This window comes from Megalobrama amblycephala, linkage group LG2, assembly GCF_018812025.1.
Source record: "Megalobrama amblycephala isolate DHTTF-2021 linkage group LG2, ASM1881202v1, whole genome shotgun sequence".
NCBI lineage: Eukaryota > Metazoa > Chordata > Actinopteri > Cypriniformes > Xenocyprididae > Megalobrama > Megalobrama amblycephala.
Genome location: NC_063045.1, coordinates 12,625,964 through 12,645,573, shown reverse-complemented (window position 1 = coordinate 12,645,573; position 19,610 = coordinate 12,625,964). Strand labels below are relative to the sequence as shown.

The window sequence follows — 19,610 nt, the reverse complement described above, 5'->3', positions numbered from 1 at the left end:
AACCACAACCATCCAATCAAATTCCAATAGACAAAATCAAGCCCCGCCCTACATTTTTTCTTGTTCGTGAAGCTGTTTCACTTGCATCACAATAGGGAAGAAAAGACTATCGCAACTTCCGTGTCATTCCGACTTGAACTATTTTACAATGTGGAGATTTCGAATGAATTCATGCAATGTTATTTTTACGCAAACATACAAGATTTAGAAAAAAGTAAGAATTAAGCTCCACCCCTAAAGCTAACCATCAGTGGGGCATAAGCAGATCATATGAATATCGTACATATTCATACAAAGTAGCCATGAGATTGCAAGAGACATTTTTGAGAACATAACGTTTTTTAACTTAATGGGAACATTAGCAAAACGCTCTTAGAACATATTTTCGTTCGCTGGGAAGCGAACAATTATTTTGAATTAAAGAATCTGTCAAATGCATAATGTAAATGTATATAAGCTCTTTAGATACTAAAAATTGCCAGGAAATTCCTATCAGCAAATTTCCCTGTGGCTCCTTCCTAGTTGTTCTTTCCTCTGTAGCTTTAAATGAAGTGGCATCACCGTAAACAGTCATTGACTCTGGACAAACCACAACTACACAGTGCACGACTGCAATCCATGGTTATGAAACATTGAACACCACACCCAAAGGCAGCATATGCTTAAACACCAAAATAAATAAATACACTCTCTGACACTCTTTCAAAGAACACAGAAACGCTGAGGAATGGAAAATCAATGCAGTACATCGTGCTTTATGCCAAAAATAGCTAAGTGTTTGCCATATTTCTTAATCATAATATTTGGGGATACATGTCTAATGTGTGAGGAAGTCCATTTTGACTTAATCAGATTGTTTATACAAAGTAGAAACATATGCGATATCTAATTTCCAGTGTGGGTTACATGATTTTTAGAACAGCTTTTGAAGATTTAATTACTTCAATTAAGTTCAAATGTTTTTGATGTAGTATTTGTGTTATCAAATCCTTATAAAATTGAATCAGGGAATTTGATATCATCATGGGGCATGTGGACTGTAGCAGTGAGGTCAAACACACGCTTCATCTCCTTTGAAACAACTCAAGGAGGAAGTGCGCCCGTGTCACCTCACATTATTTATTATTTGCTCGATCAATGACCATCATAAATGTTATGGTCTCAGAGGCAAATACGGGCTCTGCTGTAAAACTGTCAGAAAACAAACCGTTACAGTGTGTGCGAGGGAATCCCGGCTTTCTGTAAGGTTACATATGGTTCATGTGGAGAAAATTACACTATTTTAGGTCAGAAAAAAAATCTTCCATTCTGTGTGGATAGTTTATAAAATATTGTGTGAAATGTGATTGCCTTGGGCCTACTTTTTATTCATAGCATTATCAAACATTGCTAAGTACTATATAGCCTAATGCTTAACAGAAGAACATATAATGTAAATTTCAAAGCTTCGATTCATAAACTAATAGATTCATTTACTAATCGTTTTCTGTCCTCCCTAGCCTAGGTGAAAGGAGGGAAGTCATTTCGTACGAGCAATTAATCGATTCAGAAGATCGATTCATGAGGCAGTCATCGCTCAAATGTGTCAACAGAAGCCCTCTCATTTTATGTTTGTAAAATAGTTGTTTGTAATATCTGTTGGACCAGTAACAATTCAGTTACCAGATGGTAAAGTTGTTGTTTTTCTTTTTATTTGGTCTGTTCTAGCTAGTCAACGAAATATGCTAGCTCGAAAAACTATCATGTTTCAAAACACAGTCTAAAGTGAATAACAGGGAATAGTATTTCGAAATTTAATACGACTGTTAATTATTAAAAACATTAATAATTTCCAGTATTTTATATGATCGCATTGTGAATCGTTTCGACTGAATTATTAATGTGAATCTTTCCAAAAGAACGATTCGTGAATCGGATATCACTGATGAGGTAATGCATACACGCTTCTGACGAATCATCCTAACATGGCTCATCTCATGCAAATATAGAACATTTAATTAAACACATGTAAATCTGTATTGCATGAATATTTGAGGGCACTGTTGGCAGGTTGTGAGGGAAAGGGAATCAAACTGGAGGAAACTTTTTTTTCTTTAGTGTACAAAACGTCATACCAGCTGCTTTATTAGTTCTGACATGCATTACAGAGAAATTACTGTCTCACTGATTAAGGAACCGCGTTTTAGAGGAATGCGAACTTTAATCTGCCATCACTTTATTGTTTCCTTAACGAGCAAAGTTGAGGTAATATTTAACACTCCTGCTCTGTTCGACTCTCGGGAGCGTCCGTGCGCAACAGAGACACCGAATTGCGTTGGATATAACGGAATTCTGAGCCAAGACTCGCACATTTCACTCTAAGATGGTCAGTAAGTTTTAAATAGTGCAAATGTTGTGTGCACAGTTTGTAAAAGTGCGCTTTTAACTTCTAGAGAGTTGTGCGTAAATGCGCATTTGGAGTGTACCTGTCATAAGGGGCTGTATATGTTGGCTTACACGTATGATTTTAAAGTGGGTTTCATTTGATTTGCTTATTTTTGTCATGTTTTAGAAGAGAATTGGAAAATGGCTTCTGGCAGCATTTGGGGTGGTTGTGATCGTTGTCTTAATAGCTGTTCCAACAGCCATTTACCTCAAAGGTAGGTGATTTTATATGGAAAAATGTTTATGTAGATACGTTTTTTAAATATGCCTTATGAAATTAGTATTTCTGATGTTAAACTTGTAAATGTCAGACTGTTAGTCATTCATTATAAGTGTCAGTCCATGAAGTAATGTTATAGTCAGTGGGATGTCACAGCTGATTGGCTGCAGGAGTGCTTACATCAAGTGTTTTCAGAGGCTGAACGCCTGGCAGCTCTTATCAAGATCTTCCCTGAATCTGAACTTTGTACAGATAATGATTTTACTTTTATAATGCACAAACACACGTGTGTGTTATACAACACACTCACTGAGAAAAGTCTCAATAAATCACATCTATCTATCTATCTATCTATCTATCTATCTATCTATCTATCTATCTATCTATCTATCTATCTATCTATCTATCTATCTATCTATCTATCTATCTATCTATCATCTGTCTGCTTGTCTGTCTATCTATCTATCTATCTATCTATCATCTGTCTACTTTGTCTTGTTTATCTATCTATCTATCTATCTATCTATCATCTGTCTGCTTGTCTATCTATCGATCTATCGATCTATCATCTGTCTACTTTGTTTTGTTTATCTATCTATCTATCTATCTATCTATCTATCTATCTATCTATCTATCTGTCTATCATGTCTACTTGTCTATCTATCTATCTATCGATCTATCATCTGTCTACTTTGTCTTGTTTATCTATCTATCTATCTATCTATCTATCTATCTATCTATCTATATCATCTGTCTACTTGTCTATCTATATCTGTCTCTGTCTATCATGTCTACTTGTCTATCTATCTATCTATCTATCTATCTATCTATCTATCTATCTATCTATCTATCTATCTATCATCTGTCTGCTTGTCTATCTATCTATCTATCATCTGTCTACTTTGTCTTGTTTATCTATCTATCTATCTATCTATCTATCTATCATCTGTCTACTTTGTCTTGTTTATCTATCTATCTATCTATCTATCTATCTATCTATCTATCTATCTATCTGTCTGTCTATCTGTCTATCATGTCTACTTGTCTATCTATCTGTCTGTCTGTCTGTCTGTCTATCTATCTATCTATCTATCTATCTATCTATCTATCTATCTATCTATCTATCTACTTTGTCTTGTATCTATCTATCTATCTATCTATCTATCTATCTGTCTGTCTATCTGTCTATCATGTCTACTTGTCTATCTATCTATCTATCTGTCTGTCTGTCTGTCTATCTATCTATCTATCTATCTATCTATCTATCTATCTATCTACTTTGTCTTGTTAAATGCAAATGAGCTGCTGCTCCTGGCCCGCTATCTATCTATCTATCCGACTATCTCTCACTCTCAGAGGATAAAACTGAATCCCAGAGGACATTTACACTAGAAGATTACTTCAACGGCACTGCAAGAACCAAGTCATACAACTTGCGCTGGATCTCAGGTACTTTGAGTTTTGGTGGGAAAATTTGCTTACAATTATGAACACAACATTAGATTGGGCCTGATAATGACACTAACAGAATTACTGATTAAAATAACCCATACAAATAAATATATAAACCAAGTAGAAAGTATACTGTGTCTGTACCATAGTACAGCGATGGTATCAAATGAAAATACTGCAGTACTTTTTTGTAAGTGCATATATACTATGGTATTTACATAGTACCATGTTCAAAAAAAACATGGTAATAGCATGGAACTTTTTGTCAGTAAACTGGATATTGACATATTACCATTGTTACCTTTCTGCACAATTTATCATGCAGATGATGAATATCTTCACAAGACAGGAGAGGGCTCAGTGCTTCTGATCAACGCAACCACAGGAACAGAAAGTGAATTTGTGAACCAACAGATTTTTGTAAGACATTTTCCATATCACAGTGTTTTCACTTTTCTAAATATAAAAACACAGTGGTGCTATGAAATGTGATTTGAATGGCACATACTGAATGAATGTGAACCATGACACACACTGTCTAAGCAATCAGACTTAACGATTTCCGTCAGGTCAATTTACAATACCACTCTAGCATCATACTGGAGAGTTTCGCACAGGAAAGCACCAAAAAAATCGGTTTGACTTTTGGCGCTGTTCTTAGAACTGTTTATAAGTCCAATAATCATCTGCTAAATGGCTTAAATGTAAATGCACATTTGCATTGATTTTTTGAATGTACAGCAGTTGTCTTTCTTTGATGTTATCAGGCCCGTGTGGCAGCTTACGATTACATGGTGTCAGCCGATCGAAAATACGTCTGTTTCCTGAGCAACTACACTAAGGTAATCAATGAAATGCTTTGATAAGTAATCAATTATTAATCATATCCCAATGTTTAATGTTGGCTTTCTTCACCAGCTATGGAGACACTCATACACTGCATCATATCACATCTACGACCTGGAAAAAGGGTTTGTTTATTAGTGTTTTTACTTAAACAATTGGTATGTTGAGCTAGGTAACAAACTGCACACTATGGATCTCTATACTCTATACTACTTTAGATAAATTTGATCAATGATCACTTTGAATTCATTTAAGATGTCTAATTTACTCTTTATTTTAGGGATTTTATAAATACAGATATCCCACATGAAATCCAGCATCTAGCATGGTCTCCGACCGGCCACAAACTGGTGAGTGTCATATCAGTTCATGAACATGTCGTAAAACCTTATCAGTATTGTCTTCATTTAAGTAGTTTATACCATGTCATTGGTTGATGATAGTTTGTTCTTTCTGTCTATGAAGAACTTGGTTCACTAGCATGTGTTAATATATGCTTTTAAATAGCATTGGTGCTAGCTAGCTAAAAGTAGCAGACAATAGTTAAAACAGTAGTTAAACAGTGTAGTTAGTTTTGACAATAGTTAAAATAGTGAAGCTTTTCCAGTAACAATGTAATTTTTCTAACAAATACTGGTGTACTGGTGTTCCAACAAATGCTGGTGTAACTAACTAGTAGCAATGCTGTAACCTAAGCTAATTTTTCCCCAATTATTAGCGCTGTAGCATGAAAAAGATATTTGCGCACAAAGCTTTTTTTTTGTAGTGAAACATTTACTTAAATACTGCAATTTGGTGTTTTCTAATCCATGTTCTTCACCCTTTGCAGACAAATTCCCAGCAAACATAAACGTTTTTTTCTTTTTTTTTTTCTAATCCATGCAGGCATTTGTGTGGAGGTACAATGTCTATGTAAAGGAAACTCCCAACTCCGCATTCCATCAGGTCACCAGTGATGGAGCCCACAACCTGATTCTTAATGGCATTCCTGACTGGGTGTACGAGGGTAAGAGATGCATATTTAATGAAACAGATGGGCGTTAGCCAATCATAACAGAGGTCATAAACATATTGAAGACTTACAGGAACAGGTCACCCAGAAATTATCCCCACCCCCCCCCCAAAAAAAAACACCATTAAGTGGTCTTGCATATCTGTTTTCTCTGTAGAGGAGATGTTCTCCACCAGTTTTGCTTTGTGGTGGTCACCAAATGGGAAGTTTGTGGCATACGCCCAATTTAATGACTCTGAAGTCCACAATATCGAGTACACGTGGTATGGAGAAGGCCAGTATCCTGATACAGTCTTCATACCATACCCCAAGGTAAAATAAATCAAGTTTCCTGGCACAAAATGTGATGTTAAAATATTGTACATATTTTTAACACTCCCATTCATTCTTTTCCAAGGCTGGAACCCCAAACCCAACTGTAAAACTTTTTGTTTTCGATACAAACTCATCCAAGGTCGAGGAAGTCCTGGTCCCCAGTGATGTTGGTGCAGGGTAAGGAGTTTTGGATGGGTTCTTCAGCTGGATGTAATAGTAATTTGACCTAAAACAAGATGTTTTATGACAGAGAGCACTACTTGAGCACTGTTACGTGGGCATCAGATGAGCGAATTGCAGTCCAGTGGCAGAAAAGAACGCAGAACTACGTCAATTTGAAGACATATGACTTCGTCAGTGACGCTTGGAGTGAAGGTCCACTGGTATGTCCAACTTCTTAGACCAGGGGTCTCCAAACTTGGTCCTGGAGGGCCACTGTCCGGCAGGGTTTAGCTCCAACCCCAATTAAACACACCTGAACCAGATAATCAAGGTCAAATTAGGCATACTAGAAACTTCCAGGCAGGTGTGTTGAGGCAAGTTGGAGCTAAACTCTGCAGGACAAGTTTGGAGACCCCTGTCTAAGACTATTTTATAGTGAAGATTTTATGAGGTTGAATAATACATTTTACAATAATAATAAAAAGTGTATACAAAAGTCTAGATTATGGCTCATTGATGCAACCAACTGCCTCCAATTTTTTGAGTTTTGCCAACTTATTCGGGTTTACAGTGCTGAAATGCCTTGATTGTAGTCTTAAGATTTCTACTGGGAATGAACACGTCACAGTATTCCTCATTTAAATAATTCAGGCATATGCAAATAAAGGGGGGCGGGGCCTGGTTGAGTTGACTTATTAGTAGTGTTGTCAAAAGTACCGACTTCGGTACCTAGTCGGTACTGAAATTTAAAAAATGTGACGCTTTGAGCGCTGTTGAGTGGATTCGTAAACATCTCTGATTGGCCATTGTGTTGACACGCTCATCGGATATGCCTGTGATAGGCTTCAATGATCAACGCTGTAAAAACGTTGTAAATAGTCATCAATTAATCTCTTCACTGAGCGCTTACACAGATACACACGGGAGCGTTTGAAAGCAGGCGTCTATCGCGGATCGGTCCACTGTTAGACACCTGCTTTCAATCGCTCGAGCTCCCACTTTCAAAACGCTTTCAAATTCAAACACTTCCGTGTGCTTTCAAATGCGCCCACACGTTGATCATTGTAGCCAATCACAGGCATATTCAATGAGCGCGTCAACACAATGGCCAATCAGAGATGTTTACGAATCCGCTCAACAGCGCTCAAAGCGTCACATTTTTTAAATTTCAGTACCGATAGGTACCGAAGTCGGCACTTTTGACAACACTAGTTATTAGTGTGTTGAAACTCGCAGTTATGGTAAGGGACATGGCATTTCCCAAACACACTCGAAACGGTTGGCCAATCACAACACACTGGTTTAGCTGACCAATCAGAGCACATTGAGCTTTTTGAAAGGAGGGGCTTCATAGTGACAGGAACTAAACAGAGCGTTACTGACAGACTCGGAAGAGAGGTGCTGCAACAATGTCAAATATGTGACAAATAATGTTTTTTGAACATTCATGCATGAAAACCTATTTTATCAAACCCCAAAAACAAAATCAAGACTTTGAGGCAAAATCTTTGTCTAATCGCAATTGTTTTTTTGTACGTTTTTTCAACAGAGGCAGATTATCACAAGCAGTACGGGTTGGGTTGGCCGGGTATGAACTGTTTGATTACAAAGTTATCAATTGGTTTTTAATGCAATTTTGAGTCAAGAAAATTGAGTCTGTTTGTTTGTGTTGTTTTTCGCAGTTCTCTCCAGATGAACCTGTCTTTCGGCCGGACGGCAGCGGCTGCTATTACGTTATGAGTAACGAGCAGCAGTTTAAGCATCTTGTTTATTTCAGTGGAGTAAGTTTACAGGCTATATATTACATTAATTTAATACAATTTACATTTAATTTTACATATATATTTAAATTTCTATTTAATATTTTATTGCATTAATATGTATTGAATATTTACATTCAAAATATTTGAAAATGTTATTGTATTTTTTTAGATTTTAGTCTTTTTATATTTTTATATTTATTAATTTTTTTAGGTAAATAAGGCAATATTGGGCCATTTTTTAGTAACCTATTTTGTTTTGCCTTCAGCTATAAATTATATTTGAAACTATAAACTTCAAATTAAAGAAAATGGAACCGTAGCACTGCGTGTATTATTAACATTTGCCGATTTTTGTATATATATAATCCAATATTATTTTCTAGACAGAAAAAACATTCGTGACTAATGGAATGTGGGAGGTCACTAGCATCCTTAAGGTCACAAACAATGCCGTGTAAGTTCATTTACTGGAAACGTCTGTCATTGAGTGTCCGAGGTTCTTTTCTCAACTCTTTTCTCTGTTCACGACAGATATTATGTGAGTAACGAACACAATGCGAGTCCAGGCCAAAGGAACGTTTACAAGTGAGTGTCATGGTCTAAAATCAGTCAGACATTTTCATAGTTGAAAAATTAAAGAAATTGTGTATTTTATTTTATTTGCAGAATTACCATAAATGGTGCTTCTCATTCTGAGAGGGAGTGTCTGACCTGTACCCTCAATGCGGACCGCTGCAAATATAATTCTGCTCTCTTTAGCTCTGAAGGAACCTACTACCTCATGAGCTGTTCTGGTACGCCATGTGTATTCATTTTGGGTCACACTTTAGATTAGGGTCCAATTTTTTGCCTCTATAAACTCCTAATTACTGCTTATAAATAGTTAGTAAGGTAGTTGTTAAGTTTAGGTATTGGGTATGAATAAGGGATGGAGAATATGGTCATGCAGAATAAGGCATTAATATGTGCTTTGTAAGTACTAATAAACAGCCAATATCTTAATGTGCATGCTAAGAAGCCAGTAGTTAATAGTGAGAATTGGACCCTAAACTCATCTTGTATATTCATGCCACTTCTCTATATGCAAAGTACATGAAGCACACTCAAAATCAATGAAACGTTCCCAAGTCCTGTTTTTTTTTTCCCAAAAGGACCTGGATTGCCTCTGCATACACTGCGAAACAGCCGAGATGGAACAGGTAGAGCTAAGCATTAAAATCAACCATTTCATTGGAGCCGTTAGCAGTTAGCATTAATAAAAAAAAAATACAAATTAATTAATTAATTCATTCATTCATTCATTCACATTTTCATATATTATTTTGTATGCATATCTTAAAAATTCTGGAAAAATTGCATTTCTAAATAATTTTCATTAGGGATGTGACCATATCGGTAAATGGAAATTTACCGGAAATATTTATTTAAAGGCCCGTTCACACCAAGGATGATATCTGTAACAATAACAAAAAATATATTGTTCAAAAAATCATTATAAATTTAAAAGAATAGCAAAGTCCACACCACAACAATATTGTTGGAATCACTTTCAGAACGATTTTTCCAGTTGATGAATGATAAAAACATTCACAGCCAATCAGAATCCACCAGTCTTTGAAGAGCTCGAACTTGTAAAGCGGCAGACGACAAAACTAAGGCGCGTGCTTATAATAAACAGAATGATATCAGCCGCTGATATGGATGCTAATATAGTTATTGCTATATTAATACTTATCGTTCTTGGTGTGAACTAACAGGCCTTAATTCATTTCTCAAAATATTTTTAGAGGTGAGAGTTCTTGAAGACAACAGTGATTTGGAAAAAACTCTGCAGAATATCGCAATGCCTTCAGTTATGCACGGCAAGCTGAAGATCGGAGAGTTTGGTAAGGCTGAATCTGCAGGAGACTGGAGAACCAGATCAAATAACTTTGAAAATATGTTTGTTCTAAATCCTAATCTATCCTAATGTTTTTTCCCCCTCAGATCTTTGGTACCAGATGATTCTGCCTCCCAAATTCGACAAATCCAAAAAATATCCTCTGCTTATTGATGTGTAAGCTAGCTGCATTTCTGTGGTCTGATTTTGAACTCTGATCTGGGTTTGATGGCCACTACAGTCTTGAATCTTTCATATCCTGCAGATATGCGGGCCCCTGCAGTCAGAAGTCAGATTTCCGGTTCAGGGTGGGATGGTCCACATACTTAGCCAGCACAGAGAAAGTGATCGTGGCCAGCTTTGATGGTAGAGGAAGTGGTTACCAAGGAGACAAAATTATGCATGCCCTCTACAAACGACTCGGAACATATGAAGTCGAGGATCAGATAACGGCTGCTAGGTACAAACATGTGTCCACACTGCTCTCAAGTGAATACAATTTGATGTTATTTTTGTGCTCCAGACATGAATGGTTCATCAAACCATGTGTCTTGTTGCGTAGAGGTCAGCTGTTACTTTACTAGGCAATCTGGCATACAATTTTCACCTGGCAGATATTAAAATGGAAAAAAAAAAGTCTCATAAGCGTACATTGAAGGATCCATATATAGACTCTTTTGACTTGATCCAGCAGGCAACCACCCAGATCACCCTGGAAACTACTTAGCAACACCCTAGCAATCACCCAGAACACCCTAGCTACCCCCTGGCAATCCCTTGCAATGCCCTAGCGACCACTGAAATCATCCTGGAAACTCCCTGGCAATATCCTGACAACTACACAGAACACCATAGAAACCACTTAGCAATGCCCTAACAACCACCTAGAACACCTCAGTAAGCACTTAGCAACATACTAATAACCGCCCAGAACACCCTGTAAATATAGCACCACCCTTGTGATCAAGCACCAAGAACACATTGGGAGCAACTTATCAACGCTCTAGGAACAACCCAGAATACCCTAGAAACCGATTAGCAACACCCTAACGACCACTCAAATCACCCTACAAACTACCTGGCAACCACATAGAACACCATGTAAACCACTTAGCAACATACTAGCAACCATCCGGAACACTTTGCAAATGAATCAGTAACTGCCTACCCTGAACAACCTGGAAACCATATAGCAATGCCCTCGCATCCATGCGGAACACCTAGCATCATTCTAGCAACTTAGCAGTGTCTTAGCAACTACCTAAAACCCTGGAAACCAATGAACAATGCCCTAGTAACTACCCAGAACACCTCAGAAACCAATTAGCAACACCCTTGCAACCATCCAGAACACCCTAGAATCCACCTAGCAACACCCTAACAACCACCCACATCACCCTATTGATGTAGCAACTGCTCAGAACACCTCAGAAACTACTTAGAAACATCCTAACAACTACCCAGAACCGCCAAATTAGCAACCACCTAACAACAAGCAATGCTTATCAACCACTCTGGAAACCATCTAGCAATGCAGTGCCCTAGGAACCTCTTAGAAGACCCTAGCAATACCCTAGCAACCACACAAAAGACCCTAGCAACCACCTAGCAATGCTCTAATATCTCTACAGTAAAAAAAATGAGTGAGATGAGATATACTAGCAATATTTCACCATATATTACATTGCATATCATTTACATTTGCAATTGAATGATGAAAAATGACATGCTGATTTCATTCATTTTTAGACAGTTTATCGACATGGGCTTCATAGATAAAAACAGGATTGCCATCTGGGGATGGGTAAGTTTAATTACCAGAAATACGTGTTCTAATATCAAGAACCTAACAAAGGTCTTTTTTTTAGAGATGTTTTGATTGCAAAGTATTTTATGTTTTGTTAAAATGAATGGCACTTGCTTTGATATTTTGTTATGCAAATGCAATTCGGCCACTATACGTGTAATCCTGTGTTTGTGATCCAGTCTTACGGTGGTTACGTCACTTCGATGGTCCTGGGAGCTGGAAGTGGAGTGTTTAAATGTGGTATGGCTGTCGCTCCGGTGTCTAAATGGGAGTATTATGGTATGTAGCAGTAAACCTAACCTAATCTCTATGTGCTTTAAAGGGGTCATGAACTGCATTGTTTTATAATGTTTCCTAGGGTGCACTTATAATGTTAGTATGCTTTTTACATCAAAAATGGTCATAATATAGAAATAAGGGGCATTTTTCCTTCCCTGATTTTAGCCCTTTTATTTGTACGCTCTGTTTTAAGATGCACATCTACTGTGAGACTTCAGTGTAAACACCCACTGATGTGATTGGCTAACATCTTTGCATATGAAATAGCTAAATATTACATATTTAACTCTCTTGAAAACTTTTAGCACATTTTTACTATTACAGCTCTCAAGGTTAACTAATCGTGAAATGTTCTGCATTACATTTAGATCTGTGGCGTTATATTTAGTTTGTGACATGAAAGGTTGCAGTGATGAACACTGTAGCCGATCACAGACATGTTGAGCACATAAATGCAATGATTTCGAATTCTGCACACTAACGAATGCTTTCATCATAATAGCACTAACAGTGTAAACACAATGTAAATAACAGATGTTTGATTTACAGCTCCAGCGACTGTAAAGGGAGCGTTCTTTGATCGCTTTCTATATATAATTTAATTTAATCACATTTTAAATAACTAAGAGAACCAACGTGAACTTGACCGTTTAGTCACTGGTTTGATTAACTGACAAAGAACATCTGACTGTACACGAATCATTACATATCAGAAATCACTGGTCACAGATCAGGCTTTAAAATTAACACGGTTACTTACATGTTGTCGCATTACTGTCAAGTCCATGTTGTAAAAGTCTGTTTGCGAACCCTGCGTTAAAATTGTGACTGATTAACCAAAGAATCCACAGTGAATACCAAATAGAAATAAATGATGCTTAACTGAGACATACACATTGTTGAAAATAAATAACCATATGATGAAGTAGCCGTTGAATTTCTTCTGCAAAAGTGGTCTTTTATGTAATAAAGAGGACTAACAAGGAAGTTTTCAGTTCTGAAACCTACAGGATATCTTATAGTATGATATGATCTCTTATATGTCAAAAGCTCAAGGAAAAGTTGATTTCTCAGTTCATGACCCCCAAATTCATTCATGTGTTAAGACGTTTGTACTGTAATTTCCACCAGACTCTATTTACACTGAGAGGTACATGCTCACCCCGGCGGAGAATCAGGCCTTTTATGATGTAAGTTGCTCTCTTAAATTCTAAAATTGTCTGATAAAATCTGTGGTTTTCCCATGATGACGTCACAGAGAACAGTGCGTTATACCTAGAATAACTCACGAGAGGAAAGCACAAGCGCTGCGTCACAGAGGGTTAATGGGATGTTATTATTCTTGCAGAATTCCACAGTGACGGGAAGAGCCAAGAACTTTAAATCAGTCCAGTACCTCCTGGTGCACGGCACTGCTGACGGTGAGATATGACCTGTCATTCTCTCTCTCTCTCTCTCTGTCTCTCGTTTTGTCTCTGCAACTGAGCTATTTTAAACTTGAATGAATGAAAATTCAAATGAATTTGAAATCTGCATTCCTTGTTTGATGTATTTTTTTAAAATTATAAATTTTAAAAATTATATATTTGTTTAAAATTATTTAAAAAAGAAATTAAATACAAAAATATGCAAATCTCTTATGTATTCATGTTTTCTGATTAGGTAAATATCATAAAAATTTAAATAAAAATTAGCTGTATTTCCAGTGTGGTTTTCTTTTGAGTCATTTTAGTTAAAAAATTATTTAGAATATTTCCTAAAAACTACTTAAATTTGTTTCCTTGATATTTTGTGTTTCAGATGCTATAGGCCTATTTTATTTAAATTTCATAATCTTGTAAATATCTGAAAAATAACCCAGATGACATGAATAGTTTCTGTGCTTTTCTATTGGCATTTTTAGATAATGTTCACTTCCAACAAGCTGCTCAGATCTCTAAAGCACTCGTGGATGAACAAGTGGACTTTGATGCAATGGTAATTCATGCAAATTTATTCTAATAAATTATAATATATACGTATATAAATTATATATATATATGTGTGTGTGAGTGTGTGTAATATAGGTTATATATAGGTTAATTATTCAGAACACGTAGTTATATAATTTATTATTTATATATTGAGCTATAAATGAACTCAATAACAATCCAAAACAATTATAAAAGAATTATTAAATTTTGTTTAAAATAGTTCTAGATGCAGTTTTTTTTCTTGCATGCCAAAAAGTATTAAAAGAGATATAAATGGTGTTCTGTTGTGTGTCTCTGTCAGTGGTACACTGATGAAGACCACGGTCTCGGCGGATCGGCCAATCAGCACGTGTACACTCACATGAGTCACTTTCTGAAAAACTGCTTTGCTTGAAGTTGTGAAACTTTCCACTCAGAAGCCACAGCACTGAATCAACGTTACTTCCAGACCACTTCACGCTCTTAAACGCGTCAGGCGTGTGCGATTCCCCATGAGCAGCCTCTGAATCTGCGCTTCTGTGCTGTGGTGTAATAACAGACATGATTTATTCCTGTTTTATCACTTTCAAATGTATAGTCTGAACAGTCTGAGTCATGATGCTTTAGTGGTACATCGAAAAGAAAAAAAAAGAAATACTTGCTGGATAAACACAAAGCTTGATGAGCTAGCTAAAGAAGGAAAGAAATATAAAAAAAATTCAAATAAAAAAGGTTCAGATTTAATTATTTATTATGAATTATTATTATTATTATTATTTTAATCACTTTTGTAAGCTGGGGAGAGCAATATTGTGTATTTTTCAAGTCAAGTTCATTACCATCTGTTAGTTTTGTGTAAAGTATGCAAAGTAATAAAAAATAAAGAGAAATACATTTTAAAAAATTATTTTCATATTTTAAGTAATTTGTCATCAAGATTTGTCGAGTATCAATCTTTTGAAATATTTATTTCATGTGCCATTAAAGTATAAGCCATAATTTGTATGAATATATATCTTTATTTTCAATCTTTAATAAATTTCGCAAATGTACTCAATTGTTTGTGACTCATTTACTAGTTTACACTTTCCATATTCAAAACTTATGCAAGAATTGTGAAATATATTCAATATTCTTTCAATCTTACAAATAAAGCCCCTTTTTAAAATATTTTTTATTACTTAAACTTCTAGATTTTGTTTATTTTAAGTTTCAATTTATTTTAAGCTTTAATAAATGTAATTCATAATTAATAAATACATTAATATTTAAGTTATTAATAAAATGTAATTATTTATAATAGTATATCATTGAAATATTTTGAATCATTTTTTTAATATTTTCCAGTTTCATTTTCATTTTAATTAAGGTTTTATTAATTTTGTTGTATGTTTTTGACATTTAGGTATATATATATATATATATATATATATATATATATATATATATATATATATATATATATATATATATATATATATATACATATATATATATATATATGTGTATATGTGTGTATATATATATATATATATATACACACACACATATACATATATACACACACACACACATATATATATATATATATATATATATATATATATTATACAAATATTTAAACTTATTTTATTTCAGCTAGTTGCCAGGACAATATTTCTCATTTTCATCAAACCAAACTAAAACCATAATTAATAAATTTGTTGTTGATCAAAAACAAATTCTATTAATCAAATGCTTGCACACAAGCACCTCAAAATGCATTCTGGGAATTTTTGTATATTCAGCAAACATTTCACCACCATTTTCACTGACATCTTAGAATTGCTTCAAAATGATTCAAGTCACTCAAATCACACTGATCTTGTGTGCAAAGCATCATGGGTAGGACATACGAATCATGTATAACTAATATATAACAGACTAAAAATCGGTTTGTCACGTTCTCCGCGAACCCTTTCGGACAGAGTATCCGTTTGCCCTCTTGATTTTCGCCTACAGTAGCACTTCGCGCGTTATTTTTCTCTTGGTTTATTTGCGAAAGCCTCCATCCTGCTGTCTGACACCTCGAGGGCGGCTCTTATCTGGAGGTACTTTGGCACATATCTCTCTTTAAACAAACACGAGCGGATTCATCCAGAGCGGGTAATGGACTGACACTAATGGATTTGAATGAGCACATACGTGTGTGTGGGCTGCCGAGACGGGCCGGCCCACCTGGACCAACTATATAAGATCCAGGAGTTTGAGAAGAGGCCACGAAACCAACAGCAGAAGAGCCAGGAGAAGATCTGTGCTTGAGCAGCAAACGCACTCATCTCATCCATCCATCCATCCATCCATCCATCCATCCATCGGTAAGTTGAGCATCTCTTCAAGGACTTCATTGACCTCTTTGTAGATGTTTGGTTGGTTTCAAGTTTTGTGTACATTATTACATTGTATTTCTCTCATTTTGACAGGGCGTGTGTTCGAACTCTAAAGAAGCTGTCAAAATGAAAGGCATCCAATATCTCGCTGGTCTTCTTCTGCTCCTCTTCGTTCAAAACTGCATGTGCGTCCCACTGCAAGATGACAACACAAGGTCAGAGGAATCTTTTATGTCAGTTTTATAGCATTTATACTTTGTTTCAGAGCAGTAAATTATGAAAAAAGCTCTTGGTTTGAAATTATTTGAAGATAATTTAGTATACTTTGTTAAATGTGCTTAACCAATTTGGTAGTTTAAAATAGCTTAGCATTTTCACTTTATAACTGTATGAGGACTTTTTGGTTGGAGATGTGGCCATCATTTTGTGATGTGTTCAATTTAACACTGGTTTATGTTCTCGTGGCGCAGCACAGAGACAGCAGAAAGTCTTCTGCCGAGAGGTCAGGGCTTCACCACCGTCAAGAGGCATTCTGAGGGGACCTTCTCCAACGACTACAGCAAATACCTGGAGACCAGGAGGGCACAAGACTTCGTTCAGTGGCTCATGAACTCAAAGAGTAATGGGTAGGTACAATTACAGTGTAATATTGCTTATAGATTTGTGTAAAAAAAAAAGTCTTTATTCAACATGTAAAAGGAAAAAGTACAGAAAAATGACAAAATGCACCAATCAAACTGAAAAAATACTACATAAAATACAACATATTGGAATATATTCTGTTTATGGAAACTTAAAATATGTTACAGAACATGTTCTCCCATTTATATAATGTATTTATAGTATTATTCTTAAAAATCATGTATATAATTTATATAATATTATAAAATTATAATAACGATATAATTCATTTACAATAAAAACTATATATAGTATATTTTTATGTATATTCTTTGTTTTGTATTTTATATATAATATTATAAACTAAAACACCATTATATGATAAGCAATTATATATGTAATGTAATTCTAATATTAAAATTATAAATGTATTTAAAATAAATACAAAAAACAAATATAATATAGAACATCATAACATTATATATATATAATATATATAATTTATAAAAAATACTATATATAATTATATATTAAATATTATACTATATAAATACTATATTAATATATTTTATTTATTATATATGCATATAAAATAAATAAAAAATATATAGGACGTCATAACATTATATATATATATATATATATATATATATATATATATATATATATATATATATATATATATATATATATATATAATATATATTAATATATATTAATATATATTATATATATATATATATATATATATATATATATATATATTTAAAATAATTTAAAAAATAATTTAAAAAATAGTTTATATAAATTATATATATATATATATATATATATATATATATATATATATATATATATATAAATACTATATTATTATATTTTTAATTTAATTTAAATTTTGTTTAATTATATTTATTATTAACATTACGCATTTTAAGCAGTATCATTATTATATGAAAAGAATGTTTATATAAATTATAAATACATATGTATATAAAGATTAATTAACTGGGCTAAGTCATTAAAAAAATTAAAAGTGTAGATCTACACAAATACAAAATATGATAATATTACATTATATTTTATTTTATTTTAAGGCCTAATACTAGCAGACTTTGACTAAGCTAACTCAAATCAAACATTTAATCAATGATTTTTATCACATGAACTCTCCTCTCCCCCAGTGGTCCATCCAAACGTCACGCTGAGGGAACCTACACCAGCGACATCAGCTCTTACCTGCAAGACCAAGCGGCCCAGAACTTTGTGGCCTGGCTGAAATCTGGACAGCCCAAGCAAGAGTAGGCATCCACGCTCCTAATCCCACCTTCAGTGCCTTAGAGAGTGTGAAAGTGATGGAAATAAAGAAAAAGAGTGTGTGTGTGTGTGTGAGAGAGAGCAGAATAGCCAAACTGACCGCTTCATCATGCTTTCTCCTCCCCAACATCTGTCTCTTTTCTAACGCACTCTGTCCAACCTCACTGCCAAATGCTAATGCTAATAAATAGCGCTGAAACCAGGCTGTGTGCTTCTGGTTATCTTTCTCTGCTAATGTCTTCTTCTGTTTCTGGTACTGCTGCACTAATCAAACAAATACTGACAGCATAGATGCTAATTATAACCGAACACCACATAACTAATACTACAAACTTTCTCACATACAAACTAATTTTCCAAAAACATGCTACATGCTAAAGCTAAACTACAGGCTGCAATTTAACTGCTAACTAATTGTGAACTCATAATTCACTGATTTAAACTGAATAATTGTCATGTGCACATGCTCACAAGTTGTTTATCACATATGCACAGTGTTGGGGCCAACAGAGGTGCAAATTTGGGCCGCAGGCGGCATGTAGACGGCAGTTTCACCAGTGATGTCAACAAGGTCTTGGACAGCATTGCTGCCAAGGAGTATTTACAATGGGTGATGAACTCTAAGGCATCAGGGTCAAGGTAAAGTCCTTTCTATAGTGGCTTAAAACAACAGATATGATAAAGACATGAATGATAATAGGTGCAAGAATGAGAGATGGGTCTATTCTGGACACACTTCATGTGATTATTTTCTTTTCTAGTGGCAAACGTGGCGGGAATCAATGAAGAACCGGTGGGCTTCCCTGCGAGAGCTTAATTTTGGATCCTGAAGGGGATTCGATCATCAAAATGAATGAGAGCCATATCTTCTAAAGGCAGAACGGATACAACTCTTGAAATCAAAAGCCATGTTAATGTTTTATTTTATTTTTTAACTTTGAGCACTGTGGTTATTATTTATTTTCCCTAGTGTTAAAGAACATCATGTAAGTTATAACAAACAAAATGAAATATTTTTCTATAGTTTTGAACTATTTTCTATGTGTGCGATAAAAACAAACTCAGGTGAATGCACTAAACACTCAGGTAAACGTGTGCCACCACTGTATCAAAGTGCCATGGAAAATGGTGTCTTGATCTGCAAAATAAACATTTTCATATTCCACTCAAGCCTGTTGTTTTCCTGCTTGAA

The 19,610-nt window shown here is 34.8% G+C and overlaps 2 protein-coding genes across 5 annotated transcripts; both read left to right on the top strand.

Annotated features, from left to right (window-relative positions):
* Positions 1–1,961: 1,961 nt before the first annotated feature.
* On the top strand, positions 1,962–15,159 carry dpp4 (dipeptidyl-peptidase 4). Of its 4 annotated transcripts, none has more exons than XM_048182748.1 (26): positions 1,962–2,365; positions 2,555–2,639; positions 3,947–4,093; positions 4,422–4,516; positions 4,864–4,938; positions 5,015–5,067; positions 5,223–5,292; positions 5,828–5,948; positions 6,112–6,266; positions 6,352–6,446; positions 6,520–6,652; positions 7,981–8,019; positions 8,114–8,212; positions 8,578–8,648; positions 8,726–8,779; positions 8,861–8,988; positions 9,346–9,393; positions 9,982–10,080; positions 10,181–10,250; positions 10,339–10,533; positions 11,823–11,877; positions 12,060–12,159; positions 13,291–13,349; positions 13,508–13,580; positions 14,063–14,136; positions 14,434–15,159. In XM_048182748.1, the coding sequence occupies exons 1-26, from the start codon at positions 2,363–2,365 to the stop codon at positions 14,524–14,526; spliced, it is 2,289 nt and encodes a 762-aa protein (XP_048038705.1). In that variant the 5' UTR covers positions 1,962–2,362; the 3' UTR covers positions 14,527–15,159. The 4 variants fall into 4 exon arrangements, with proteins under 4 accessions (XP_048038705.1, XP_048038704.1, XP_048038708.1 ...); XM_048182747.1 differs by having other exon boundaries at positions 2,552–2,639; XM_048182751.1 differs by having other exon boundaries at positions 1,963–2,365; positions 4,001–4,093; positions 14,434–15,158.
* A 923-nt stretch (positions 15,160–16,082) lies between these two features.
* Positions 16,083–19,583, top strand: gcga (glucagon a). Its single transcript, XM_048182746.1, has 6 exons — positions 16,083–16,468; positions 16,574–16,695; positions 16,951–17,106; positions 18,286–18,402; positions 18,914–19,057; positions 19,180–19,583. Exons 2-6 carry the CDS (start codon positions 16,607–16,609, stop codon positions 19,202–19,204), a joined length of 531 nt encoding a protein of 176 aa, XP_048038703.1. The 5' UTR covers positions 16,083–16,468; positions 16,574–16,606; the 3' UTR covers positions 19,205–19,583.
* The last annotated feature ends 27 nt before the right edge of the window (positions 19,584–19,610 follow it).

What these genes read in the sequence shown, in the direction of transcription:
- gcga (XM_048182746.1), top strand. Translation starts at nt 16,607, where the DNA reads ATGAAAGGCATCCAATATCTCGCTGGTCTTCTTCTGCTCCTCTTCGTT. An exon ending in TCTGGACAGCCCAAGCAAGA is followed by an intron (nt 18,403 to 18,913) that starts GTAGGCATCCAC and finishes ACATATGCACAG; the next exon opens with TGTTGGGGCCAACAGAGGTG. An exon ending in TCTAAGGCATCAGGGTCAAG is followed by an intron (nt 19,058 to 19,179) that starts GTAAAGTCCTTT and finishes TTTCTTTTCTAG; the next exon opens with TGGCAAACGTGGCGGGAATC.
- dpp4 (XM_048182747.1), top strand. An exon ending in CCCAGTGATGTTGGTGCAGG is followed by an intron (nt 6,447 to 6,519) that starts GTAAGGAGTTTT and finishes GTTTTATGACAG; the next exon opens with AGAGCACTACTTGAGCACTG. An exon ending in GCTGAAGATCGGAGAGTTTG is followed by an intron (nt 10,081 to 10,180) that starts GTAAGGCTGAAT and finishes TTTCCCCCTCAG; the next exon opens with ATCTTTGGTACCAGATGATT.